At 49.3% G+C, this 27,348-nt stretch overlaps 1 protein-coding gene across 1 annotated transcript; it reads left to right on the forward strand.

Annotated features, from left to right (window-relative positions):
* The first annotated feature begins 688 nt into the window (after positions 1–688).
* RBP1 (retinol binding protein 1) lies at positions 689–27,348 on the forward strand. Its single transcript, XM_065943299.1, has 4 exons — positions 689–935; positions 1,429–1,607; positions 24,650–24,751; positions 27,110–27,348. The coding sequence occupies exons 1-4, from the start codon at positions 863–865 to the stop codon at positions 27,161–27,163; spliced, it is 408 nt and encodes a 135-aa protein (XP_065799371.1). The 5' UTR covers positions 689–862; the 3' UTR covers positions 27,164–27,348.

Here is a 27,348-nt window from a genome sequence, read left to right on the forward strand (position 1 = left end):
GTACTGATAATTGCTTATATTTGCATAATCCTGGTGGCTCAGCCAGAAAGAATCTGCCTGCCAACGCAGGAGATGCGGTTCAGCCCCTGGGTGGGGAAGATCCCCTGGAGATGGAAATGGCAACACACTCCAGTGTTCTTGCCTAGGAAACCCATGGACAGAGAAGCCTGGCCGGCTACAGTCCATGGGGTCGCAAACAAGCGGATTTCAAAGGTCACTCAGCACCAGAACCACCCAGAGGGCCTCTTTTAGCCATACTTACTTCAAGCAACATCAACCTTGTTTTTATTGGGGTTGGGGCGAGGGAGGTGGGAGAGCCTCATTTTTCCTTCCCGGGGTTGAACTGCCCAGCCCTCCGGATCCTGGACCCCCACAGGCCGAGCCACCCGCGGAGATTTAAGACAACAGCCTGTGAAAGGTACGGTTCCCTAGTTACTCCAGCCAGCCCCGAGACGGTTTCCCAATCCTCAAGTGGCCGCTGAATGTGAAAAGTTCAAGGCGCCTGAAGGAATCCCGCAGGAACCTGAGAGTTTGGAGTTATCCAAGTACCCTTCACCCTCACCCCATCTCCCTTCACCCTCACCCCATCTCCCTTTTCCCTCTCAGGGAAACGAACTGAAGGTTTGAGTAACCTGGCCCTCCGACCTCCCCGCCCCCGCCCCGCTGAGAGGGGCGGAGCGACCGCTACGCTGGATCCTCCCGCCGGCTCTGTGCGCGCCTGCAATCCAGCTGTCGCCGCCCCACGAGCCCCCTGCCGCCGGAGGACGCACATTTCCGGGCCGCCCACCGCCCAGATCGCACTGCCTGCCCAGATCCGCTCCGGCCCGTTCGGTCCCCGTCGGGCCCCCGTCGTCCCTCCGAAATGCCGGTCGACTTCACCGGGTACTGGAAGATGCTGAGCAACGAGAATTTCGAGGAGTACCTGCGGGCGCTGGGTAAGCGCTGCCCGCCGCGCTCTGTCCGGGCGCCCGGCCGGACGTCTGAGGGTGGGATCCCAGCGCCCTCCCGAGCCAGCCGCCCATCTGCCTGCCTCCGTCAGGCCTTGCCGCCGCCCCGAGCACCCGGGCCGCGGACCGGGCGTCTCCAGGAGCCGGAGACCTGCGAATTGCCGAACGGGGGTTGTTAGCGTTCATGGTGGTCAGTGTCTGATATTTGGCTCTCGACGTGGAGGATTTCATTAGAAAAGCTGGGCTTGATTGGTTAGTTTTTGTTTTCAAAGGTTTAGCATACGGCAGAAAACTTTGTTGTGGGAAAAAAAAAGGAAAGAAAGAAAAGGACAGCCCAGCTGCACGCAGAGGCCGTGCTAATCGAGCAAGGAACTCCAGTGGTTTTCTTGGGGTGGGGGAAGCAGGCTCGTAGGGCCCCACTGCCTTGGCAGCAGTTCCCCAAATGTTTTCAGCCAACTCTCTACCCTGGCACTCCCTGCAGATGTCAATGTGGCCTTGCGCAAAATCGCCAACTTGCTGAAGCCAGACAAAGAGATCGTGCAGGAAGGCGACCACATGATCATCCGCACGCTGAGCACTTTTAGGAACTACATCATGGACTTCCAGGTTGGGAAGGAGTTTGAGGAGGATCTGACGGGCATAGACGACCGCAAGTGCATGGTGAGGCTTTGCGTTTACCTGGGCATCTCCTTCCCAGGGTTCCTGACAAAGGTGGGGCTGGGTGATCCCAGAGGGGAGCAAGGGCCCTTGTGTTCTGAGGGGCAGAGATGTTCCACTCCCCGCCCCCAAGGTAGGCAGCACCTGACTCATCAAGTTCCCCTTACATCCTAACCAGACAGTAACAGGACAGCTGTGGTTTGTTGAATCTCTACCATGTCCTGGCTTTGAGACAATGCTTTCTCTATATGCTTGACTTCATCCAATCTGCACAACCCTTGAGGGAGATCTGAGGACACCCATTTTACAGATGAGGAAGCAGTCTCAAAGAGATGTGCCTGAAGTAGCACAGCTAGGGCAGGGCTGGGCAGGAATTCCAGCCAAATCTGCTGACTCTATCTGTACCGTAGGCTGGGGGAGGAAGGCGAGAAGAGAGGAAAGCAAGACCAAACATAAGCAACCTTTGTCAAGTGTAAACTTTCTACATGGCAGATCATGAAGTCCACTCTCGGGAGCAGGGGGCACTGTGATCTCTGCCTTCTGACCTGTCCCTCCTCATCCCCAAACTGGGGTTTGGCTCCCGGCCAGTGCCTTCCCTGTCTTCCGCTGCTTCCAGGCGGCTGGCTGCCTTTGAACCCCGCAGCCAGCACCTACTCAATGGGTCAATGCCCCTGCAGCCCAGGCCGGAAGGAGCAGCAGTGGAGGAGGGGAGTAAGCCACCCGTCAACAAGGGTGGGAAGTTGGTGACCTGGAGACCCCAATTAGCGCCACCACGCTGCCTCCGGAAGGTCAGCCTTGGGCCTCCATCAACATTCTGGGGGTCGCTGGGAGGTCAGGGTGCTGTCTGCCTCGATCTCACAGTCATGGGTCCAGACTGAGGGGCCTTCCTTGCTTACTGATGAGATTCTCCTCATTCTTCTTCCCTGTCCCCTCCCACCATTCACTGAGGGGCTGCTCCATGCCCTGCACTGCGCCAGCTGCTTTACTCCACAGTGAAGGAGGGATTACTAATCCCATATTTCTCAATGACTGAGGCTCCCAGGCGAAGAGATTGAAGAAGTGGCACTTTGAGGCCCAGACTCCTGCTCTGGGATAAGCTCCTCTGTAGGTAGCCTTTGCGGAACCTGGTGCCTGGGCTTTGGTTGACTGTGGTTGAAGGAGTGCCAGTGTCTGGGGATAAAGAGCCCCAGGTCAGGATGACTCACCCTTCCTGACTTGTTGATTCATCTGAAGGGGATCAGGAGTCAGTGATTACACTCAGAATTGTGGCGGAAGAGGGGGTGGCTGGCAAGGCGGATCCTCCGAGAGACCACTGGTGGGAGAAAACACTGTGGTTGTAGTGAAATGTCAGGTCATACTTCTAAAACGCCCAAGGCCTCTTAATCCTCAGAGAGGCTCACAGTGGGAAAGGAGACTTTCAGTCAGAGTCCGCCTTGATAAAGTGGGGGCCCTGCCTGTCGGACCACTGCCCAAGGTCTGGTCCCTGGCTCATTGCCTGGAACCGAATGTGAGAACAGTCCTTGTCCCCAGCCTACTCTTGAGGTACTTACAAGGCACAGCAAGCATCTCTGTTTATTTTGGGTCCCTGCCACTTCTGGAATGTGCTGGCTTATACTTCCTTGGCTAATTACCTTTGCGCTTTCATTCCCACTCTTATTCATTAAAGCATGAAGCATTTATTGATCACCTGGTAATACTAGTTAATACAAGCAGACCTCGGAGAGACTGCAGGTCCAGCCCCAGATCTCCACAATAAAATGAACATCGAAATAAAGCGAGTCATACAAAGTTTTCCTTTTCCCAGTGCATATAAAACTTTTGGCTATACTAGACTATGGTTTATTAAATGTGCAATTATATTATGTGTAAACAGCAGTGTATACACCTTAACTGAAATGCTCACCATCATCTGAGCCTTGGGCAAGTTGTAAGTTGTAATCTTTTTGTAATATAGTACTATCAAAGATTACTGATCACAGATCACCATAACAAATAGTGAAAAAGTGTGAAATACTGGGACCATTACCGAAATGTGACACAGAGACCAAATGTGAGCAAATGCTGTTGGAAAAATGGCATCAACAGACTTGTCTGATGCAAATTTGCCATGCACCTTCAATCTAAAAAGCGCAGTATCATCAGGGACTCCCCGAGTGGTCCAGTGATTAAGACCCTGCACTTCCAATGCAGGGGGTGCAGGTTCAATCCTTTGTTGGGGAACTAAGATCCCACATGCCCAGCAGCATGGCCAAAACAAACCCACAATACTTTCGACGTGCAATAAAACAAGGTATGCCTGTATTCATCGAGTGCTGAAGTACTGTTCCAGTTTTATATTAACTCACTGAATTTTCACACTGATTTTAACCCCATTTTACAGACGAGAAAACCAAGGGAAGATTTCTTGTTGTGTGACCTTGGTGGATTAAGTAAGTGGCAGAGGGAGGGTTTGCATGTGGTCTGACCCAGTGGAACATGTCACAATTTCTGATATCCAGGAACTCACAGTCTTTGTGGCAGAGACAGATGCACACAGAGTCAGAACACAGTGTGACCAGTGGTGTCAAAGGGAAGCACCAGAAGAAGGGATCCCAGAAGGAGTTCCGGAGGTGGTGATGTCACAACTTACTGTAACAGGGTGGGTGGGTGGGTGGGTAGGAGGGAGGGAGGGGGGGGTTGGCCACCCTCTTTTCTTAGCCATTAGCTCTGTGGTAGGTGAACAGATCAGGGAGCCCAGCAGCTGGGCAAACTCAGTGACATTGGGTGAGGATCCATGGTCACGTCTGCTATCTTGGGATTCATGGAGTCTCCCTCCCAAGTAGACAGCAGGCACTTACCTTGCTGTTGCCTATGGAGAAGATGGACGGCCCTCTGCTCTGGCCTTCCTTTGGCCCCTGACTGCAGAGAAGTCCTTCTTCTCAGCTATCCAGTTGGATTGGGCAGCCACAGGGAAGAACCATGGCTAGGGGAGGGTGCAGGATAATACAGTGATAGCAACTATCTAGCCTGGTGCTTATGAATGGAGGGGAGCTGCCTGCAAGAGGCCACATGGCCCAAGCCAGGGCCCCCGGGGGTCCTGAGCAAGGTGGTTGCCAAAGATAATATCCTTTCTGCTCCCTGTGCTCTGCACCCAGCAGGAGGAGCTGTGGCTGGAGGAAACCAGTTCTCAGCTTCACTTGGCCTCATTCTAACATGTTCTTCCCAACACATTATGAGTAGCTCATTTCTCACCTGTTGTGTTCATTCCTTTCTTGGTCCTACAAGCATTTCGTTGGTGTTTATCTTTGCAGCCCTCGTGTTACTGACATGAATCACGGGAGTCCTGCCTCCCTGGAGCTCAGTGTAATGGAGGCAACAGACCAAAGCAGCCTATCATACTGAGATGGTGTGCTGATGGAGAGGGACAGGCAGAGAAGGACCCCAGGTCTGGGAGGTCAGGAGCTGTTTCTGCAGAAAGTGGTGTCTCAGCAGTGGCTTGAAGGATAGGCAGGAAGTGGGCAGACAACAGAAAGGGGTTGAGAACAAAGCCAAGGTCAAGAGAATAGCTCTTGTTGTTATCGTTGCTGTTCAGTCACTCGGTTGTGTCTGACTCTTTGCGACCCCATAGATTGCAGCCCACCAGGCTTCCTTATCCTTCACCCCCTCCCAGAGCCTGCTCAAACTCATGTCCATTGAGTCGGTGATGCCATCCAACCATCTCATCCTCTGTCGTTCCCTTCTGCTTTCAATCTTTCCCAGCATCAGGGTCTTTTCCAATGAGTCAGTTCTTCGCATCAGATGGCCACAGTATTGGAGATTCAGCTTCAGCATCAGTCCTTCCAATGAATATTCAGGGTTGATTTCTTTTAGGGTCAGTCCTAAAAGATTTGATCTCCTTGCAGTCTAAGGGAGTCTCAAGTGTCTTCTCCAATAGCACTTGGTACTTGCTATTTCAAACCTGTCCCACACCATCCCTGGGCTCAGCCTGGGAACACAAAGGCACCCAGGCCAGTGGAAGGGCCAGACACATCCTCAGGCCTTTACCACCCAGTGCAGTAGTGGAAGCACAGTGGGCGGAATACAGGGCTGGTAGGGTGAAGGGCAGGCAGTGGTCAAGGAGGGCTCCCTGGGGCTGTAGGGAGCCTTGAAGGACAAGTAAGAATTAGGGTGGATGTGAAAAGCATTTCAGGCAAAGGGAACCAGAGGTCACAGAAGGCCCAGAGGTCAGAGGAGGCCTGGCTGGGAGGGGTTTTATCAGGGAAAGAGGTGCAGTCAGCAAAGACTTCACGTGGCCAGAGTGTAGGGTGTGGCTGGGGAAGAGGGAAGTGCTGGGGTCCAGTAGGGGGCCTGGAAGTGACCAGATAGGCGCCAGAGAGCCTGGGAGAGGTGTGGTCAGGCTGCCATCCTCCCCAAAGGGCCCAGAGAGCTCTGCTCCTGCCTCTTTCCCTGGGAACCTTATCTGTCTTCTAGAAGAGCAGCCAGAGGATGAAATCCGGCCTGCAGATGTGTTTTGTTTGGCTTGCACTATGTTTGACAAATTTCAGAGCCAATTGCCAGTGATTGCCAAAGACTGTTATGTCACAGAAAAATCCATATTGCTGGCTGTTCATACCCCAACAGAATCAAGACTGCTGAAAAAGCTGGGTGCCCTTTTAGTCCTGTGCCATGTAGATCCACAGGACATGGTCGCAGTTGCTCCCAATTGATGGGACCTTTTTTACTTTACCCCAGCCTTCGCCCACCCCATTACCTGAAGTCCAGGATCAAACAGTCATATATCATTGCTTGCCTTCTGCATTCCTTAGAGCAGTGGTTTCCAGAGCTGAGATCAGCAGCAGCAGCAGTGTATGAGGACTTGTTAGCAAAACAGATTTTCCAGCCAGACCCCAGGCCTTCCAGATCAGGAACTTTGGGAGTGAGGCCAACAACCTGGGCTTCAATAAGCCACCAAGTGGTTCTGGTGCAACTAAACCTTGAGAACCACCACTTTGGAGAAAAGAAACCTCTCTGTAAGTGTGTCTCTAGAAAAAGTGGAAAACACTCAGTGATATTTTTTAGGCCCAGTGTAGAGGGCCACTAGCCACCAGATGGCTTAGCCCATTTCTGGACCCCTCTGGACATGACAGCCGTGTCCAGAACCACCTGAAATGGCTCTGCAGTCTCGCCCCAGGCTGACGGGTGGAGGCACTTAGATCTATGGAGCCCAGGATCACTCAGCTCACATTTCTAGTCAGTTCTGTTCAGATCTTTACATGACCACAAGCAGTCAGTGCTGTCATCTTGGTGGAAATGTGTCAAGCCTGGGTACAGCTTTTCTCTACTGCCTCCTGCATGCCTTTATCCATTAAAATGAAATTGCAGGCCCAGTTTGAAACCAGTATTATTTATTGAGTCTAGCAGATGGAGGCTTTGGCAGAGTGGGGGGACCTGCCAAAAGGGAGGTGCTCCTTCACTTCAAATACTGTTCCCCACACCCGGGCCAAGGAGCCCCTCAGCGCAAAGAACGATCCGACTCCTGATTCCAGCTCCCCTGGCATGAGCTGCTTTTGTGGGGAGAAGACGAGCCTCAGCCAGGGTCCCAGCCAGGAACCTGGCTCTGCGTGCTGGTGGCAGAAGGGTCATTTGTCATCCCACCGTGGACCCTGGGGAAATGGCAGCTTTGTTCACTCAGGAGCGGGCTCCTCCTCCCAGGCTGAGGCCTCGCCTCCAGCTCCAGCCTTGAACTCGGGATGACCCCTTCCACAGAGCCTGCCTTCCACTTCCAGCCTTCTGTTGCTGCTGTCTGTTTTTATTGTAAAAGGAAGAAAAGAATTCAAACAACACAGGAGACAGTGGACTGAAAAGGAAAGGCCCCTTCCTTACTCAGCCTTGTTCCCACTCCCCGGAGGTAATCACTGGCACTGTTTCTGGCTGGTCTGTTCCAAAATCTTCCTCAAATATAGAAGCCAGCAGCTCTGTAGCTATTGAGTAGGTAATTGGTCAATTGTTAGTGAACTAAGTCGTGACTCTTGAAACCCCACGGACTATAGTCCGCCAGGCTCCTCTGTTCATGGGATTTTCCAGGCAAGAATACCGGAATGGGTTTCCATTTCCTTCTTCAGGGGATCTTTCTGACCCAGGAATCAAATCCACATCTCCTGCATTAGCAGGCGGATTCTTTACCACTGAGCCCCCCGGGAAGCCCCCCCCAAATTGGTCAGTGTTTCTACTGAAAGGCAGGAAAGACAGAAACAGAGAGAGAGAGAGAGAGGAGGGAGGGAGGGAAAGGAGAAAAAGAAAGGAAGGAAGAAGGAAGGGAGAGAAGAAAGAAAGGATCTACTTCTTTGCACGTTGTTATTTGCACATATTTCTTCAGCATCTTTCTATATCAGCCCTTACATGTTTCATTTCCTTCCCTCCTTGACTTACTTTCATCCATCCATTCATGCATCTAAGTATCCACCAAACCTCTGTAAACAGTGTGGCTTAAACTCTTTTGCCAGCTTTCTGATCCTATTCTTGATTCATTAAAGAAATTTCTTTGATTCTTATTTTAAAAAAACAAAAACACGATGTCAATGGCAGAATTCACTCCCTGGGCTGCAGAGCTGAGAATGCCACTGGGTTTGAGAGTTTTCTGAGAGCCGCCCCTCCCCAGATCAGGGCCCCAGCATTTGGCTGGGTCCTTTCCAGGAAGGAAACACGGAGTGTCTTTCATGTCTTAGCTGAAGTTCTTCGACCTTTGAAATGAGTGTCAGCAGCATGCTTTTGAGGATTACAAAAAGGAGAATTAAAGCAACCCAAATAAAATTCACAAAGTAGCTTTCAAGAATCACATTTGTTTGTTAGGTTTGGGGTTTTGTTGGGAACAAAGGAAAATAACATGTGCTAAATCCTTACCAAGTGCCTTGCCTGCCCCTGATAATTTTAGCACTTTTTTCTCTTTTTGTCCCCACAACAAATGCTGTTCAGTAAGTATCATTATGCCCACTTTACAGATGGAAATCTGAGGCTCCCAGGTGAGGAATCTTTTTTAGCCCAAAGCCACCCAGTCAGCTGGTGGCAGAGGAAGGATTCTCACTTTCTGTTTACAACATTCTACATGACAAAATCTTTCATGGAGCTCTGCTAAGGACCAGCACCTCAATTCCTTATTGTGACCCTCATCACAACCTGGGTGAAAGTGGTGAGACGGCTTGGAGGTATGGAGAAAGGAGTGCTTGTATTAGGGTCAGACATCTGGTTTTGAATCCTCTCATCCTCCCCTCTTACTTAGTTAATAAAGTGACCTTAAGTGACTGAACACACTGCCTCTGTTTTCGCACCTGCTAAATGGGCATTTTGATTGCCACTCCACCTGGCTCACAGCACATTCTGAGGACTAGGGTGATAGCACAGGAAATAGGGCCTTGTGAAGCCACTATACCATGTCCAACAAGCAGGGGGAAATCCCTCTGAGACCCTGAACTACAGGTAGCATTCTTGTGATGGCCACATGTTTACTGGAGGATTATAACTGTTTGTTTTTCTGATCGCTTTTTTGTTTTTCTGATTGCTCTGCTACCCACCCAAAGAAGCACCTTTTGTTTGGTGTGAATGACCTCTACTTACCTGTGGGTTCTAGTGAAGCTGCAAATCCCAGTACATCATCTCTCCTGGGTTGAGCACTTTAAACCAGGGCCATGACAGTGTCCTGTGGCCTGTCCCGTGATTGTGTGTGTGACTGGGCCAGTCGTATGTTTCCTGCCACTTTCCATGGCTGCAGGAGATATCGAACAGAAGGAAAAAATAAAATGAGGCCAGTAGATAAGCAGAAATAATTGAGGAAGAGAGAGGAAGAGAGAAACCGCAACACTGGAGGGCTGCTGGAACTCCTGATACACCATTCCGAGACTTTTCACGTCCTTGAACCAGCAAGTATGTTCCCTTTCTTTTTCCCCTGAAGTGTTTTGCAGTTTTCCTGTTACTTGCATCTAAAAACATCTTGTGACATAGAGTCCTACAGATCATAGGTTAAGAACCACGTATGAGTTACAGCAGTAGTTCTCAAACTTAAACTCGCTCCACATCCAGATTTTCTGATTCAGAAAGTCTGGAGTAGAAACCAAGAGCTTTTCTAACAAATTCCTGACTGATGCTGATGCTGTGGGTTCAAAGACCATGCTTATGATAACTACTAAGAAAGAGAAATGAGGAAGTGGGCTGGCCCATGCCCAGGTTCCGATGATGTTCTTTTCATGGTTCAGTGTGCTGGAGTTAAGGGTGGCCATTTTGGGGGACTAAATGAAAGTGGAGAGATGCACTCGAGTCCATGTGGATGCCTGGAGACACCAAACTTGCAGCAACCCATGATGGTTTGTGACTCAGAGTCTGAGTAAGTGATACCAACAGTGTGTGCAGTTGGACAAGTGCAGGATACAGCAGAGCAACTGGGAGTCTTGGCTTTGAGATGGACCTGGGTTTGAATCCTGGGTCCACCCTCCAGCTGTGTTTCCTTTGGGAACATACTCTTAACTCTTTGGACCTCAGTGTCCTCATTTATAAACAGGAGCCAAAAATATTATTAGTACCACTGATAGGATTGTTGTGAAAACTATGTGGTGATGAATTATCTCAAATTTCTATTGCTATGTAACAAACCACTCCAAAACTTAGTGCTCCAAGACTCCAAGACAGTAACAGTTCTTTATTTTCTTCATGCATCTGCAATTTGTTCAGGGCTCAAAAAGGGAGGCTCGTCCCTGCTGTGTGCCACGTCTGTGAGGCATTGGAGGGCCCACTTTCCAGATGGCTCACGCGTACTCACTCTCTACTAGCTCCTTGAGCTTCCTCACAACATGGCAACTGGGTTCCAAGAAAAAGGGGGCCAAGATATTAAAGGAGAAGTATGTGACGTTCTTATAATCTACGTAGCCTCTGAAGTCAATTAGAAAGAATTTTGCCATACTCTCTTGGTTCAGGCAGTCCCAAAGGCCCACCCATCTTCCCATGGAAGGGAACATGGACTCCACATCTCAGTGCAGATGTGGCAAGGTTCTAAAAGAGCATGTCAGGTGGAAGATACTTTACAAAATTCAATGTGCTATATGCAAGCTAAGCGGTTACCACAGTGTTGGTGTATGGTGAGTACACAGTGGGAGTTGGAATATTATTCTCTGACTAAAGCTTGGAGGTCTGTCAGGGCTGGGCTCTTGTCTCTGACTAATCTCAAGCAGCAGCTGAGCCTACAAGGACTCTGAGGGGGTGGGAGAGGGTGTGTGGTGCCTGGAGATGGGTCTCTGCAGGCAGAGCGGGAGCTCCACCTCCCTGGCCGCCCACCCAAGGCAGGCCCGGCATGAGAGGCTGGTGTGTGGGTTGAAGAGGAGAAGGACAGCCTCAGAGTGTTGGGAGTGGTCCAGGGCTTCACCTTCAGCCCTGTTGTACCCACCTCCAAAAGTCCCAGATAGACAGGTCTAAACACTGTGTCTACACACAGCTGAAACTGCCTGTGCATGTGCCCTCAGCGTGGGAGCCTCCTTTTTGCTGGTTTACCACCTCAGTCACTCAGGATTTCTAGGCCCTCACAGGTGAACCCGACTCCTCTCTGCACAGGACCTGAAACTAGGAAACCCCTTCCAGGCACCCAGAGGCTGTAGACATGACTCCCCTTTCTCCACGGAAGTCTGCCCAGAAGTCAACATTGGCAGACATCTCACCTGGGCTCAGGGATTTATTCCTATATGACTTGGAGTTGACTAGAAGTTCCTCTGACAGCAGAGACTGTGCCTCATTCACAGAAGCTTCCTCCCTGGGAAGCATTTCTGTAGCTGTCTGTGTTGTATAAATGGAGTTGTGCCAGAGCGTCACACACACACACATTAACACATACCACCCCTTGTCCTCAAAGAGGAACCCCGAGTCCCCTCAGGCCACCTGAATTTCTACCATGAGAGCACATTTATTTTGGTTAAGTATCTAAAGACTCTCTACTTGTTTCCTTTAGTGTGCAAATAGCTTAGATTCCTTCTTCCCTCCCTTTCTTGACCTGAGGGTCCAAGGACAGCATAGGAATAGTCTAGGGGAAAACTGTAAAACAAGATGAGTGTGAAGAACATGAAGTCAGGACTGGAGGAGAACCCAGCCTGCAAAATCGGTCTTTGCCAGCCTTACAGTAGAACCGGCTCTGCACTCAGAAAATGAGCGAGGGGGAAAAAATCCCATCTGATAATGTGCAATGAGTCAGAAAAATTATCTTATTCTTTGACTCAGAGATCCCACTTATGGGATTACATTCCAGGAAAATAATTCAGAAGATAGGTTATATCCGTTAATATTTGTACAAAGGAATTTGTAGAAGCTGGGCAGTAATAATCCTCAACAGCCCATAGAATCAGAGCCACCCTCTGAGGGCTGTGGACGGCAGGCTCTGCCCTAGTGCCTGATGTATAATGTGTTACATATTCAGTCCTCCAACAATCCTAGAGCTGAGAGGTACTCTTCCTTTTAACAAACAGGGACCCGTGATCCTGCCGGGGTCACACTCCTGGTTAACCATAGTCCAGGATTCAACTTCAGACCTCTGACTCCCAACTTTGTGTGGTTTACACAACAGGCCGCCTCCTGCTATTGTCCCTAAATGCCTGGGACTGCAGGCATTTAGAGTGACTGTGGGCCTTTAATTCCATAGACCACTGTGTAGCCATGAAAGTGATTGCTGTGAAGATAAATGAAAAATGTTTATGGACAATCCATCCACAAGTTCCATAGATTCTGTTTCTTAGTCTCTCTCTCCCCTTTCCCCATCGTCTGAGTATCTCTTGCCTGTAATAATAATAGCAGTTAACATCTCTTACACTTAGCATGTGCCAGGCTCAGGACTTTCCATGGAGGATTTCGTTTAATGACTCCAGTATCTTCACACTGATCTCCCTTCTGCCATCTTTCACATTCTGAAAAGGGAAACGGGCATTTCCCAGGCAGTCCAGTGATTAAGACTCTGCACTTCCAATGCAGGGTGAAAGGGTTCAGTCCCTGGTCAGCAAACTAAGATCTCACATGCTGCGTGGAATGGGCAGAAAAATTTTTAAAAATAAAAAGAGAACTGGATCATGTGTCTACTCCCCAGCTCAAAGTCCAAAGAGTCTCCCCAGGGCTAATGGGCAAAATCCAGACAGCCTTCAGGACGTCAGAACGTGGCAGCGCTTGCCTATCCAGCCCCACACCCGCCTCACACCTCTCACTTAGCCCCATCCCACCATTTGCACACACCATCCTCTTCTGCACCTCTTTGCACTCTTCCCTGGGGTAAGTCCCCTGCTTCTGCTCCCTGGGAGGATACTTACTCATGCTCAGGACCAGCCCAGGTTTAACTGCTCCATAGACCTCACCCTGACTCCCCATCCCCCTTCATCCTCCCCGTTGCCTCCTTGTCCCTCTCTGCAGGTGCCGCCCCAGGGCACCTGTGATGCTCAGTGCATTTGAGATGCTAAGCAGTGGGGCCCACACCTTTCTATCTCCAGTGCCTGGCACAGTTAGCTCCAGTGTGTTTATGAAATGAGCATATAAATAGTGGAACCTCAAACAGTATAGGTGGTCCTCATTGACCATATCTACGAGATCTACTTGCCATTAAAAACTAGCTAATGTGTCTTTGAATCCTCACAATTCTATGATAAAGATGCCAAAATTCTTCCTAGATTGAGGGAAATATTATTAAGAAATGAATAGACATCATTTGTATGAGATCAGGGAGCTAGCTGGTGGAGCCGGGATTTAGATCCAAGCTGTGTAACTTCAGGTTGTTACCAGAGAAAGACGGAGGGCTCTGAATTAGTTTCTCTGTGAGACTTTTGCAGTCTCAAATGCTGTTTCTCCCAGGGAAGCTGTGATGTCCTGGGATGGGATTGGTAGGGGAGGTGAGAGGTTTGGCTTTCATCTCATTCTCCCTGACAGTGGAGGCTGCCCTGCTGGCCAAGATCTGCAGCTTCCAGGCTGAGGGTAGCTGTTCTTGGCCCTCCTCTAAACTCTTGCTTGTCCACAGTCCATTTCCCTTGAAGGCAGGGCCGGGCAGTCCGACTACAGCATAATCGGTTCAGTTCATCTTTGGAGTCCCATCTCTGCCGCTTAACAAATTGGGTGTCATTTAGCAAGTTACTTCACCTTCCTATGCCTTCACTTGTCTGTGAAATGGGAATAATTATCAAGTAAGGGGTATCTGCTTCACAATGAAGATTAGATGCAGGCAAGCCTGCAGTCAACTGCTCCATCAGTAAGAGTGGTTATCAGTAACTCTCTCACTTTATAAATTGTGTCCTCTGGGAGACAAATTCTGCAGGTGGTATTGTGTGAAGAGACACCTGGCCACTTAGAGAAGAGCTAGCAGGTTACATGTGCAGAGGCTGGGCTGCAGGGGCACCTGCCTCTATACCCACTGAGAACAGGGGCATGGAGGGCAAGGCTTAGAGCTAAGAAGAGTCCAGCTCTAAAACAGGTCCTTCCAAACCCTTGTTTCATTTCCTCCTGATGACTCTGTTCTGTGGCAGGACTCATTAGCCCCCTTTTGCAGATGAAGAGTTCAAAAGGTAAATGGCTGGGGTCACCCAGCTAGAAAGAGGTGGAGATGGATTGGAGTCCAGACTAGCCTCTATCCAAGGCTGTCATTAGGTCCCTCACCAGTGCCCAGCTAGGTCAGGCAAGTTGCTGTCTGATGGCTAGACTAGCCTCACACACAGTCTGCCCGGTTCAATGGCAATAGCATCCATGGCAGCAAGATGTTCCTGTGGAGCAATGGGCAGGTTGTGGGCTCAGAGGCAGGGAGAAATGGATGGAAACTGTGACTCCTGCTTATTCTGGCTGTGTAGCCCTGGGCATGGCCCTAAGCACTCCAGGCCTCAGAAACTCAGAGCCCATGTTGTTCCAATGGCTAACCTGTTTCTGTGAGGCTAATCTATGGAAATGGACTTCTCTGATGACACAGATGGTAAAGCATCTGCCTACAATGCGGGAGACCCGGGTTCAATCCCTGGGTCGGGAAGATCCCCTGGAGAAGGAAATGGCAACCCACTCCAGTATTCTTTCCTGGAAAATCCCATGGACTGACGATCCTGGTAGGCTACAGTCCATAGGGTCGCAAAGAGTTGGACACAACTAAGCGACTTCACTCACTCACTCAATCTATGGAAAAACAAACAGCCACATTGCCTAGGATGAAAAAGTGAAAGTGTTAGTGACTCAGTCATGTCTAACTCATTGCGACCCCATGAACTGTAGCCTGCCAGGTTCCTCTGTCCATGGAATTCTTCAGGCAAGAGTACTGGAGTGGGTAGACATTCCCTTCTCTAGGAGATCTTCCTGACCCAGGGATCAAACCCAGGTCTTCTGCATTGCAGGCAGATTCTTTACCATCTGAGCTGCCAGGGAAGCCCCTTGCCTAGGACAGCTTGTCTGTAAAAAAAAAAAGGGGGGGGTGGAGGGGTGTTCATTGCCTGAAAATTTGCAAGAGTACCCCTAGAATGTTTTCCCCCATTTTACTTATACTGTTGAGTCAACAAACAATACTGTGCATTTTCTCTGCTCTAGATGCTAAGGTGGGGGCTGGTGTCCTGCAGTGGATAAAAGTATCATAGACTCAAAGGAATTCTTCATCAAGACATCCTGACCTGCTTGCCTTCCCTGGGTACTAAGCTATCATCTCTTATCTCCCAGGAATTGTTTGTTTCTGTTTGCTTTGAAAGATAAACAAAAAAATAGAGGCCAGAAGTTCCCATGGAAGAGATGAGGCCTCCCCCGAGCAGGCTCTGCCCTTCTGAGCCCCTCTGAGCACCTTCATGCAGGATGGCCCCTCCTTTACTCCACCCCAACTGCAGGTGGACTTGGGAATAGACCAATTCCTTGTACCTGACCAAGTAGTAAAGCCAGCTCTGCCTGCCAGATAGGCACATATTTAGATTTTCCATTGTACCAGATTTGGCGGATTGGAGCCACAAAGTTGTGAAGTGAGGAAAAAGAGATGCTGGTACATTCTAGGGTTGGAGTGCAGAGTTAGTCTCCCTGAGGGGTATCTTTCCAGAAGGGTCGAGCCAGGCAAAGCCCATTTGGAAGCCTCACTCACGCAGCCCCTGAGCTCCCTGCATCTGTATAGGCTATTCCCTCAGCCTGAAATTCCCTCATTCCTCTTTTCCAATTTCTGTTTCTTAACCTAACTCTTGATGTTTTTTGGTGTCGATTCCAGCATCACCTTCTCCAGGAAGCCTTCCCTGATGGACCTCTGTCTCCACTTCAGAGTCTGATGAGGTGCCCTCCCACTTCCACAGTCACCGTCCCCTGCCTCTACCAGCACTTGCTGTTCTGCAGGACTTCTCTGTCTGTCTTCAATAGTCTGTGAGCTCTTTAGAGCAGAATCTTCACCTTCCATGCTTCTGTTTCTAGCATATGAGGCTGGTGTGCAACCTATCTTTGCTAAATGTTGTTCACTTACACAGAAAAGTGACAGTTGTTAGTCACTCAGTCATGTCCAACTCTTTGCAACCCCATAGACTGTAACCCGCCAGGCTCCTCTGTTCATGGGATTCTCCAGGCAAGAACACTGGAGTGGATAGCCATTCTCTTCTCCAGGGGTTCTTCCCAACCCAGGAATCGAACCCCAGTCTCCTGCATTGCAGGCAGATTATTTATCATCTGCGCCACCAGGGAAGCCCTCGATTACACAGAGCTGTGATGCAAACCTTATTGTTCATTCACGGGTCAACTTATATCAAGGAAATGCAGAGCCCAGTAGCCAAGTGCATAGGCTCTGAGGTCAAACCTCATCTCCCCACTTCATGACTGAGGGACCTTTTTTCAAAAGTTATCTATTTATTTTTGGCTTCATTAGGCCCTCTGGTGGCAGCGAGTGGGCTCTTTAGTTGTAGTGCCCTGACTTAATTGCTCTAGGGCATGTGGGATCTTAGTTCCCTGACCAGAGATCAAACCTATGTCCCCTGTATTGGAAGGTAGACTCTTAACCACTAGGGAAGTCCCAGTGGCTGAGTGGCCGTAAAGCCTCAGTCTCCACATATGTAAATTGGGGAGAAGCATCACTGCCCCAGGAGGTTTAGGGAATCAAACTGATATGTTAGTCACCAAGTCATGCCTGACTCTTCGCAATCCCATGGGCTGCAGCACGCCAGACTTCCCTGTCTCTCACCATCTCCCAAAGTTTGCCCAAGGTCAGGTCCATTGAGTCAGTGATGCCATCCAACCATCTCATCCTCTGTTGCCGTCTTCTCCTTCTGTCCTCGATCTTTCCCAGCGTCAGGGTCTTTTCCAGTGAATCAATTGTTCACATCATGTGGCCAAAGTGTTGATATGACCCACACTTTAATACCCTGCCCAGCATGCAGTGAGTATTCAGTACCTGATTTGGGGGTGATGATGATGATGGCAATAATGACAGGATGCTGTTCCACCAGGAAGTACCCAGCAAACAGCACACAGGTGGCACTGGTGCTAGTTAGATGTCTGCCTTCCCTCCAGACTGAGCTGCTTCATGGCAGAGCTTGGGTCCAGTCCAGACTTCGGGCCATCCTCAGTACTGAGCCCCTGGAATGACTGAGCCCTGTTCCATAGGAACCCCATAACTTTCTCCAGCCTCACTCCCTCTTCCCCAGAAACTTGGCTTCACAGGACCTTGAGCTCTCTGATGGTTTGTTGTTTGAAAATTAATCCTGGGTACTTTCTGGAATTTTTAACGACTTTTTAAAATGACTTGTCAAGATTTAACATTTTATTGTTTTGTCTTAAGATTCACGTTATCATTTGCTCTTGGCTTCTTCATGGTATTAGAATCACATTTGTCCATGCCAATGAAGGCCTGCTGTGGCTGTAGCTGTTGCTTCTAACGGCTTTTATGTACCTAATTACTTGTTTGTGTTTTAAGGTCTTATTAATCTAGTTTTAACCTGCTTTAAGAATGAATCGGCTTTTCCCCTGAATGTGCTAATTTTAGGTCATTGCCAGCCCCCTGGTAATGGATCAGAAGATCACCCAGGCTGGCCTTCCAGGCAGGGGAGCTCGTGGAGTCAGCCAGAAAGAAATGGGTTCAAGTGATGGCTCAACCCCTAACCCTGAGATGGCTTGGGCGGGTTACTTAAAAAGCCTAATTTTGATCAGCCGTAAAGCTTGAACTGTAAAGCTCCCAGCACCCTACCCAGCACTTGGCAGGTTCTCATTTACCTTCCCTGTCCTTCCCACCCTCCCACTTCCATATTTAACAGTATTAGAGTCTTAAAAACCTCCTCCTTGTCCCAGAAACCCTCAAAAGGTGAAGCACCAAACTCCAGGAGGAATGGCCAATTTGTATCTTTTATCCTTTCACATCACGTATAGAAAGTGTCTAGTCACTGTCTGGATTTCCAATTTTCCTCTTAAATTTAAAGAGCACAGGCTTTGGAGGGCTCTGGCCTTTGCAGGCAGAACCAGTCATGGACATGACCTCCCTTCTTAGGACTTGGTTGTGGAACCACAGAGACAATTGGGTCCAGCCCTAGGCCTCCAAGCAGAGGCCTCGCAGAGCTGGGAGGACGAGTGCAGAAGGACCACTGATCCATCATCCCCCTGTTTGTGGGAGTGGATGTTTGGGGCGCTAAGGATCGTTACAAATTCTTGGCCGATAGGTTGAATTTCACTCTCTGTGGTTCATGCCAGTTCACTGGGTCCATTTAGTGGGAATGGTCTGTCACTCCCAGTACAGGTCACTGAGACGAAGTGAGGGGCCTCAAGGCGCCCTTGGAACCAGCTTCCTCAGCCTGCTTGTGGGTACTGAGTTTTCTATGTCACCTCCATGCCAGCTTGGGTTTCTAAGTGGTCAGGGGAACTGGATAATGTCTTTTGAAGTAACAGTCCCCTGTCAGAGGACTGACTGTCTCCACTCATCTTTTGGTGCATGTGTTTCTGGGAAAGCTGCTGACAAGGCCAAAGTGTTGGGGGTTATTAGTTTTTAATAGAAAAGTTGGACCGGCTTTGCTTTATAACCAGCCGCCTTGGGCTGCAACTCATTTGCAGACTTCAGATGGCCTGTGAGAATTACTGTTAGGAGGGGAGCTGAAGGTGGCCATACGTTCCCCTTGTCCTTGACTTGTCTGGGCTTCAGTTCCAAGGTGGGGCCCCAGTGCCCATGGTGCGGGGCTGGCGGGGACACCACACTGTCTGTCTCCATGATCTGTACCATACCCACCTCAGCTCCCGTTGGCACCTGCCTTCCTGTGCCTCTTAAAAAGCAGCAGGAACATCCTCTTGCCTAAAAGTGCCCCACTAGACCCTGATTACAGGATTAAGCCATGGTGAGTGTCCAAGCTGGGAAATTGAATTGAATGACCTCTTAAAGACCCTTTCAGATCTGCATTCACAGTGCAAGCTGAGCCTCATTCCAGACTTTGCCTGATGTGCCAAAGGTGGCTGCTCACCCCAGAGGGAGGTCACAGAAGAAGTCACTGGGTTCCGGGAAAGGTTGTTATCATAAGCTATGTTTTGTGTTATAAGAAAACAAGCGACCATTGTTTGTTACCCACCCATTTCCCAACATTCTTTCCTTCTGTCCTCTCATGTGTTTGTAGATGATCACCCTCCTCCCTGACTCCCCACCCCTTTTCTGTTCTTAGGACAAATCTGTTCCTCTGGGAAATGACTGGTTTATTCCCACAGGATACAAAGCTTAAAAAAGAAAAATCCACATCCACCAAGTGTGAACAGGGAAGAGCAAAGTGGGAGAACTCAATCGCATTTTCAGAGCCACCACAGCTGTCAGTGGGGAGTCTCCAAATAGGTCTTCTACTTAAACAAAGACGAATTAAATTTTAGGGGAAGCAGACATCACAGGGCTTCCGGGCACCCGAGTCAGCAGGCAGCCCTACAGGGTCTCTTCTTGGATCCAAGTCTTCTGGAAGGGAAGGTGCTTCTGAAACATTTAGCCATGGTAACTAGCTTGTCCATCACTTCTCTAATCTCCACCTTTAAAAAGAAAGGCTTAAAAAAAAAAAAAAGAAACAAGAAACAAATGCTTTAGTTATTGTTCAACTGACAAGCAAATCCCACTCTTGTCTAAGTTCTGAATGTCATGATCACCATTACCTAGGGCCCCATACACAGGTCCTGTGCATTTTATGTCATTTTCTCTCATCCTCTAAATAAACTAGTAAAGTGGGTCTTGTCGTTATCCAAAGCCGCATAACAAACCACCCCAAAATGTAATATGTTAAAACAACCACCATTTACTCTCATGGTTCTGTGGGTTGATTGGGTGTTCACAGCTTCATGTGACTGCATTCAGCTAAAGGCTCTGTTGAGGAATCTCAGTTCTCCTACGGTGATCACTTTTTCTCATCCTCTGGAGCTTATCATGCAGTCTTGTCATGCTTATCTCTCCAGTAGAAGAGCCTCAGTTCAGTTCAGTCGCTCAGTCATGTCTAACTCTTTGCAACCCCATGAACTGCAGCAGGCCAGGCCTCCCTGTCCATCACCAACTCCCAGAGTTTACTCAAACTCATGTTCATTGAGTCGGTGATGCCATCCAACCATCTCATCCTCTGTTGTCCCCTTCTCCTCCCACCCTCAATCCTTCCCAGCATCAGGGTCTTTTCCAGTGAGTCAGTCCTTCACATCAGGTGGCCAAAATATTGGAGCTTCAGCTTCAATATCAGTCCTTCCAAAGAACACCCAGGACTGATCTCCTTTAGGATGGACTGGTTGGATCTCCTTGCAGTCTAAGGGACTCTCTAGAGTCTTCTCCAACACCACAGTTGAAAAGCATCAATTCTTCTGCGCTCAGCTCTCTTTATAGTCCAACTCTCACATCCATACATAACCACTGGAAAAACCATAACCTTGACTAGATGGACCTTTGTTGGCAAAGTGATGTCTCTGCTTTTTAATATGCTATCTAGGTTGGTCATAACTTTTCTTCCAAGGAGCAAGCGTCTTTTAATTTCGTGGCTGCAGTCACCATCTCCTGTGATTTTGGAGCACAAGAAAATAAAGTCTGTCACTGTTTCCACCGTTTCCCCATCTATTTGCCATGAAGTGATGGGACCAGATGCCATGTGGAATGGCCTGTACTTCCTTAAAGCACAGCAGCTCCATCCCCAAGGGGAGGATCCTGAGACAATGAGCCCCCAGGGCTTCTGAAAGCACTGCTTGCATTGTGCTTCTTGCTTCCCATTGGCCAAGGCGACTCACACCACCAAGGCCAGAATCAGTGTGGGAGGGGGCTTCCCAAGGTGTGAACATCATATGAGCCACTGGGGATCCTGATGGAACAGTCTGCCACAGAAGGTACTGTGAATCCCTCTTTTGTAGATGAGGGCCCTGAGGCTCAGAGAGGTTCCTCCTGTTGCCCAAGGTCATTCCCCACAGCTCGGGACAGAGGGTCCAGGTCTGTTGACTCCAGGGAATGTGTTCTTTGCTGACAATATTGGGTCAACCTGATACAGCATTGGATGGAGACAGATACCAGGAGCTGAGCTTCCCAGCCTCTTGAACCCAGAGGACAGCCCAGCAGGCTCCCTGGCCCCTTGGTGAGTGTTCCACCAGCAGACCAGAGCCATGGGGCTATGGGAGGGCAAAGGCAGCATCAGGAGGCATTGAAGGCATGCTCCAGGCCACGGTCCCAGCTACAGTCCAGCGCTATGACCCTGTCCACCTCCCCCTCCTTCAGCACTGGCCTGCTTGTCCTTAATGACTCTTTAGAAAGCTAGTCACATTTCCTCAAGAATACGGGCCCTCCTGCCTCCGTGCTTCCCCTGACACCAGCGCCTACAACAGCGAGCTATAACCACCTGGCGTGTCACTGTCCCCCCTTCTCTGTGGTGGTCTCAGAGGGGCATGGGTCTTCAGGACCCAACTCTGGCTCCCAGCACCCACACCCAGCAATGGTTGGGCTGAACTGAAGGGTGTTCCTTCTGGGGGCTGCTCAGAGTCTTAGCTTAATGCCCATGTTTTCTCTGCAGTCCCTCAAAATTTACCAGACATCTGCTGGGTGCCCTGCCTGGACTGGAAAACAAGAGGGCACTGAGCCACGTAAGGCCCATGTTCCAGCCCAGGTTCTTTTCCTCATTAGCTGGGTGACACTGAGAACGTCACCTAACCTCTCTGAGCTCAGCCTCTCCTGTATCTTCAATACAGACGAGAACAGGTCTCTTTTCTGTCTAACTCACCCAGGGTCAAGAGTCAACAGGAATTCTAGGCTGAGAAACTACCTCCTGTGGAAACTGACATAGCATTTGTGTGTTTGGGATCCTTCTCTTTGAGGGTCTGATTTGTAGGGCTCTACCAAAGAGTTTTCTACACTCCAAGAACCTTTCACTCCCTGAATCCCTAGATCTATCATGAAGCCTGAAATTGTACCATCCATCATTCTTTTGATAAGGTATTTTTATTATCTGTATCCAAATGGTCCCTATTAAAAGATGCCAAATGATCTGGAAAGGGTAACGTGTTAGCACTGGAGCAAGGCCTGCTTTACCATTAATGAACATCTCTTTCATGCTTGTTCTCTGACATTGATGTTGGAAGGGAAGCAGGTGTAAGTCTTCTGGAGATCAAGGTGGTGATATTTATCAAAAGCCTTAAAAGTGTGCCCACTTTTTCATGCAAGTTTTTTTGCCTTGGAATTTATTCTAACAAAACATTGTTCAAAACTGTATACACAGAAGTCTTATTTATAGTAGCACAGAATTATAAATAGCCTAAATGTCCAAGAATAGGTAACGGACTAAATAATGGTGTGCATGTACAAGGAAATACTGCCAGGACTGCCTTCCATGGGCCTGTGATCAGGGCAGCTCCACAGGCTCCTGTCCCCAGAAGGGCCCCTCCCTTGGTTTAATGCTTGGCTGTCACTGTCTTAAAATTCTTGCGTGCTTGCTGAGTAGCTTCAGTTGTGTCCAACTCTTTGCAACCCCAGAACTGTAGCCTGCCAGGCTCCTCTGTCTATGGGATTCTGCAGGCAAGAATACTGGAGTGGATTGCCATGCCTTCCTCCAGGGGATCTTCCCAACCCACGGATCTTACATCTCCCGCGTTGGCAGGCGGGTCCTTTACCATCCTTTATCATCCTTAATCATTTTTTAAAAAAGAGTCTGCATTTTCATTTTTTGCTGGCTGGGCCTTACAAATTATGTATCCATTTCCTAAATATGACATAACAATTAATGCTTATGGAGAATATTTGTCAAAGTGGAAAATTGCTTCTATTAAATGAAGAAACAGGTACAAAAGCATAAATGATGCAATCCTGAACTGGCGTATCTTATGTCTCCTGCATTGGCAGGCAGGTTCTTTACCACTTGGGAAGCCCACTTTTTTTAAAACAAAAACATTATACTTAGAGATCCTGGCAGGTTACAGTCCATGGGATCGCAAAGAGTGAAACACAACTGAGCGACTAACACCTTCAACTTTCATACATAGAGATAAAAAGACTGGACAGAAATGCACCAAAATGCTAGAGTAATTATCTCTGAAGAAGCAAGATTACAATATTCTTTTTATTACTGTGATCTTTTTTGAGCACTTCTTGCATTTTCTAGGATGGAGGTTATGAATATGCTCCTTGGCTCTAATGTTTCCAGTAGAGACAGTAGTGTATCTCTTGTAACTTGAGCATCATGGTTCTTTCTTGGCCTCTGGGTGCATCTGGACCCCTCTGTATGCAGGGGAGACTTCCAAATAAATGTGAAGAGCTGCTCAGTTGATGAGGAGGCCAAGTGTTCTTAGGAGCTCCTTGAAGTTAATTTCAGCCCCCACTTCCCTTCACAGGCTGGGTGTGCACAAGATGCTCAGCCAACAATCATCCTGTCTGTGGCTTGAGGTCACTGGTAGCCTTTACCCTACACCCAGCTTCTCAGATGTTCACTTCATTGTGCTCTGACTTGGAGGTGGGACCTTCCCTCTGGCTTGGGGCTGGACATGTGCCCCGAGTGATCTCCGGACCAGGGAAAGAAGCCGTTCCCACCCCCAAGTCCTCCCGTGCCGCCCCCCACCCCCGGGCTCCCGGAGCAGAAAGCAGCTTGATCCCTGGGCGGAGCTGGGGACACATCGGCTCCACCTGTTCCCCTTGTGCCCGCCTCTCAGGGCAGGCTTCATCCCAACAGTAGGGGGCGGTAGAGATCAGCAACCCCAGGCTGGAGACGGGGTGGAGTAGGAAGGGGGAGGTGGTCCTCCCGTAGGGAGTGCACCCCTCACTCCACACCCACTTCCCAGATTCCTCCTGCTCTCCTAAATCCTTTTCAGGAAACTGCTAACCGTCTTCTCAGCTGAGCAGGGCAGGAACACAGGAATCCTAGAAGCTTACCTCTGTGCAGCCAAGGTCTCTTGAGTTTGGCCTCTGGCCGCCTCAATTGACAAATGAGGACCCTGGGACTCAGAGAAGTGATGGACTTTCTCAGAGCTTCACAGTGAAGGGACGCATGGGGTTCTAACCTCTCCAGGGGGAGGGCAGAGCTCACATGGACCGGAGGTGGGTAGCTATAGATACAGGAGATGCCCACTGCACACAGGTCCCAGTCTAGACCATAGGCTTCTGGCTGTCTCCCGTCTAAATTCCAGCACTTCCAGCTCTGTATTTCTGGGTAGGTCCATGTGCAAAGATTGGGCCTCCTCCTGCTGTCTGTCTGGCCATCAGCACGCCCAATACCTGTGGTGGCACACGAGGCTCAGGGAACATGTGAGAGCTCAAAGGTCGGATAGGGTGGCGGCCTGACCAGAAGGCCAGACAAGTTGCTTCCTCCTCTTTCCCCACCACGGTCCCCTGGAACCTGGAACCAGACACAGAACCCTCTTGAGGAGCTTCCTGAGCATGCTCCACATCCGTGCCTGCCCCAACCCCATTCTTAGCCTTTGCACTGTCAGCCCAACCTCAGTGACTTTTTCTCTCCTAATTACCCATTTACATTTATGAAAGTTTTTGTAAATTTTAAAACTGATTTGCATGTGATGGGCAAGGAGCACAAAGCGGTAGATTTCTCTAATGAAACTGACTTGAGCGCACCCTGGATTCTCAAGGTTCGGGCTGCCCCTAACCCAAAGCCCAGGGGCTGCTGGCTTCAGAATGACAACTGTATTTTTTGGCTCGGCAGACCACGGTGAGCTGGGATGGGGACAAGCTCGAGTGTGTGCAGAAGGGCGAGAAGGAGGGACGTGGCTGGACCCAGTGGATTGAGGGTGACGAGCTGCACCTGGTAGGTTCTGGAGGTCGGGAAGGTGGGTGGGTAAGCCAGGCTGGACCCCACAGGTCCTGGTCATGTTGGGGCCCGGGTGGACTTTGGAAGAATGGACCATGTCTGGGCCTTGGCTTTGCTCTGAAACTTCTCTTCCAAGGCCCTGGAGAAGATGCCTGAGTGATTTTAAAAACAGAGCAATGTGTTTAAGGTCTGGGCTGACCCTATTGTCCAATCAGAGGGAGGTGAGGAGGTGCATCCGCTAACCATCAGATGTAGAGCCAAGCCTTTTAGCATTCCATATCTCTTTAAATTGTCTCAGCAACCCTATGGGCCAGGTACTGTTATGTTTCTTATTTTGGAGAAGACATGGAGGCTCACATCCCATTAACACAGCTAGAAGATGACAGAACTTACATGTGCTCCCAAATGACACCCGTTTTCACCATGCCAAATTGTGACTATCCAGAACCAGGGTGACTTCTCTAAGCTTCTCAAGACATGATCTTGTTACCCCAAAACTGGGTTCACCTCTTGGTGGGTGTCAAACCCAAAGATACAACCAAGCCACAGATTGGGAGAAGGAAGGATTTATTACTTGCAGCAAGTAAGAAGAACACTGGGCATTTTTCTGAAAGCCATGTCTTCCCAAACAGCAAAATTGGGGAAGTTTTAAGCCAAGAGCTCATGCGTATTCATGAAGGGTCTTGAGCAGAGGAGAATTCAGCATTGAGATGGGGCAAAGGTCGACAGAGTCCAAGCTTTAATTGATTGAAGTCACAAGGGTCAGAAAATGTCCATCCTTCACCTGAGTGGGGGCTTTAGTTCCTTCAGAACCCAGAGATTGTCATGTGTATCCCTTGAGGAACTCAGCCTCTGTTTTATCACAATTCTTTGACTGCTTTTCCTTGACTCCTGCATTTCTTCACTTGCCTTAAGACCATTATTTACTGAGACCTGTTCGAGGGTGAGCATTAGATCACAAAGTGGCCTCAGTCAAAGACGGTTTCTTTTATGTCCAAGGACCCCCTGCCCTACCTGCTCACAGTCTCAGCAGCCTAGGTCAGGAGAGAAGCCTTTCTTGGTCCAGGTGTGGGCCCTCCCAGCCCTGTCCTCCAGCCTGGGACCGCTGGGTAAAGCCGCGTCTATGCTATCATTGTCGGGAAAAAGCACATCCACACCCAGAGTAGAAGCCTTAGCCCCTGGGGGTCTAAAGGACCACCTGCCCTCTGAGCAGAGACCTCACATCACTCCTGCTCCCTTGGAACTCTGTGTTCTTAGAAAGGAGCCACGTACAGGTGACCAGGGTTCTAATCTGATTCACCAGGTACTCTTGGGAGGTGCTTTCTTTCCTTCAAGCTCATCTGGAAAACACCATCCTACCACAAAGGGCTCCTGCCGAGATCAGGGTCTGTAGGAGCTTCAGGACATGTGTGCACTAAGAAGAGGCACAAGGACGTCATATTCAGAGGCAGCTTACAGCCTGGGCTGCAATGCCTGACCTTGAATCAGTTTCCTTCTTAAGCCTCCATTTCCCCAGCTACAGAGCAGTGAGGGCGGATTATGTGATCTTCGTCAGCCCTTTAAGCTCAAAAGTTCCGTGACATTTTGCCAGAGGTTACAAAGTAGGGGACACAGGCCTCTTTTATTTGGCCATCCATGGGCTTCATACTTTTTCAGCTAACAACTTAAAAATTAGGAGATGTTACATAAATATTCATTTTTCCAGCCTCCTACCAAAAAAAAAAAAAAAAAAAAAAAACAGCTTGGAAGGTGTAGAAACACTGTGCTGTCGTTCTTGCAGGAGACATTCAGTAGGGGCTACCCTGCTGCATTTTAGTACTACCTGGGAGTTTTTAAAATAAAAATTCCAGGACTCCACCCACTGAAATGCTGATATAACTAGTCTAGCCTAGGACCCAGGCATTTTTCAAACTCCCCAGGTAACTCCAATGTGCTTGGAACCACCATGCCAGTTTGCAACCCTGGTCTCAGTGACCTGTTGAGCCCTTTGGGGGTTGAGCCTTGCTTCTGGCCCTGAATTCTTGCAAATCTGTGCACAGTCTGACCTGGGCTCAGGCCTAGTGTTCTTAAAGCCTTTTGGCTTCTTGAGGGTAGTAGGAGGAAGGAGGCATCTGAGGGTCCTGTTGGTCAGCTCTGAGCCACATCTGCCTCCACCCCGCTCTATCTAGAGGGCATAGCCAAGACTGATGTCCCCTGACCCAGTTCATCTGACTCTCCAAGGAATTGTCTCATTCAGACCAACTCTTGAGGAAAAATAGCAGTCACGGATTATTTTCAGAGTTCCTGCTCCTGGATATGCTGAGCCCCAAGTGTGACCTTGCTTTGGCCAATAACAAGAATCTGTTTTTGTTTCAGGAGATGAGAGTGGAGGGTGTGGTCTGCAAGCAAGTATTCAAAAAGGTGAAGTGAAGCTTGAGCAGATCTTGGTCTCTAGGAATGAGTGACATGATGGGGGCACCGGGGTCCCACCCCCCGTTTCTGCACAGCATGGGACAGAGATGCCTGGCTACCCCCGCCTCTGTTAGCAGAGTCTGGCCCTTGGTGTTGTCTCTTCCTTTTCTTCAAACGAAGCCATCCCAATAAAAGTGATTTCT

The sequence above is a fragment of the Muntiacus reevesi genome, chromosome 8 (genome assembly GCF_963930625.1).
Source record: "Muntiacus reevesi chromosome 8, mMunRee1.1, whole genome shotgun sequence".
Taxonomy (NCBI): domain Eukaryota; kingdom Metazoa; phylum Chordata; class Mammalia; order Artiodactyla; family Cervidae; genus Muntiacus; species Muntiacus reevesi.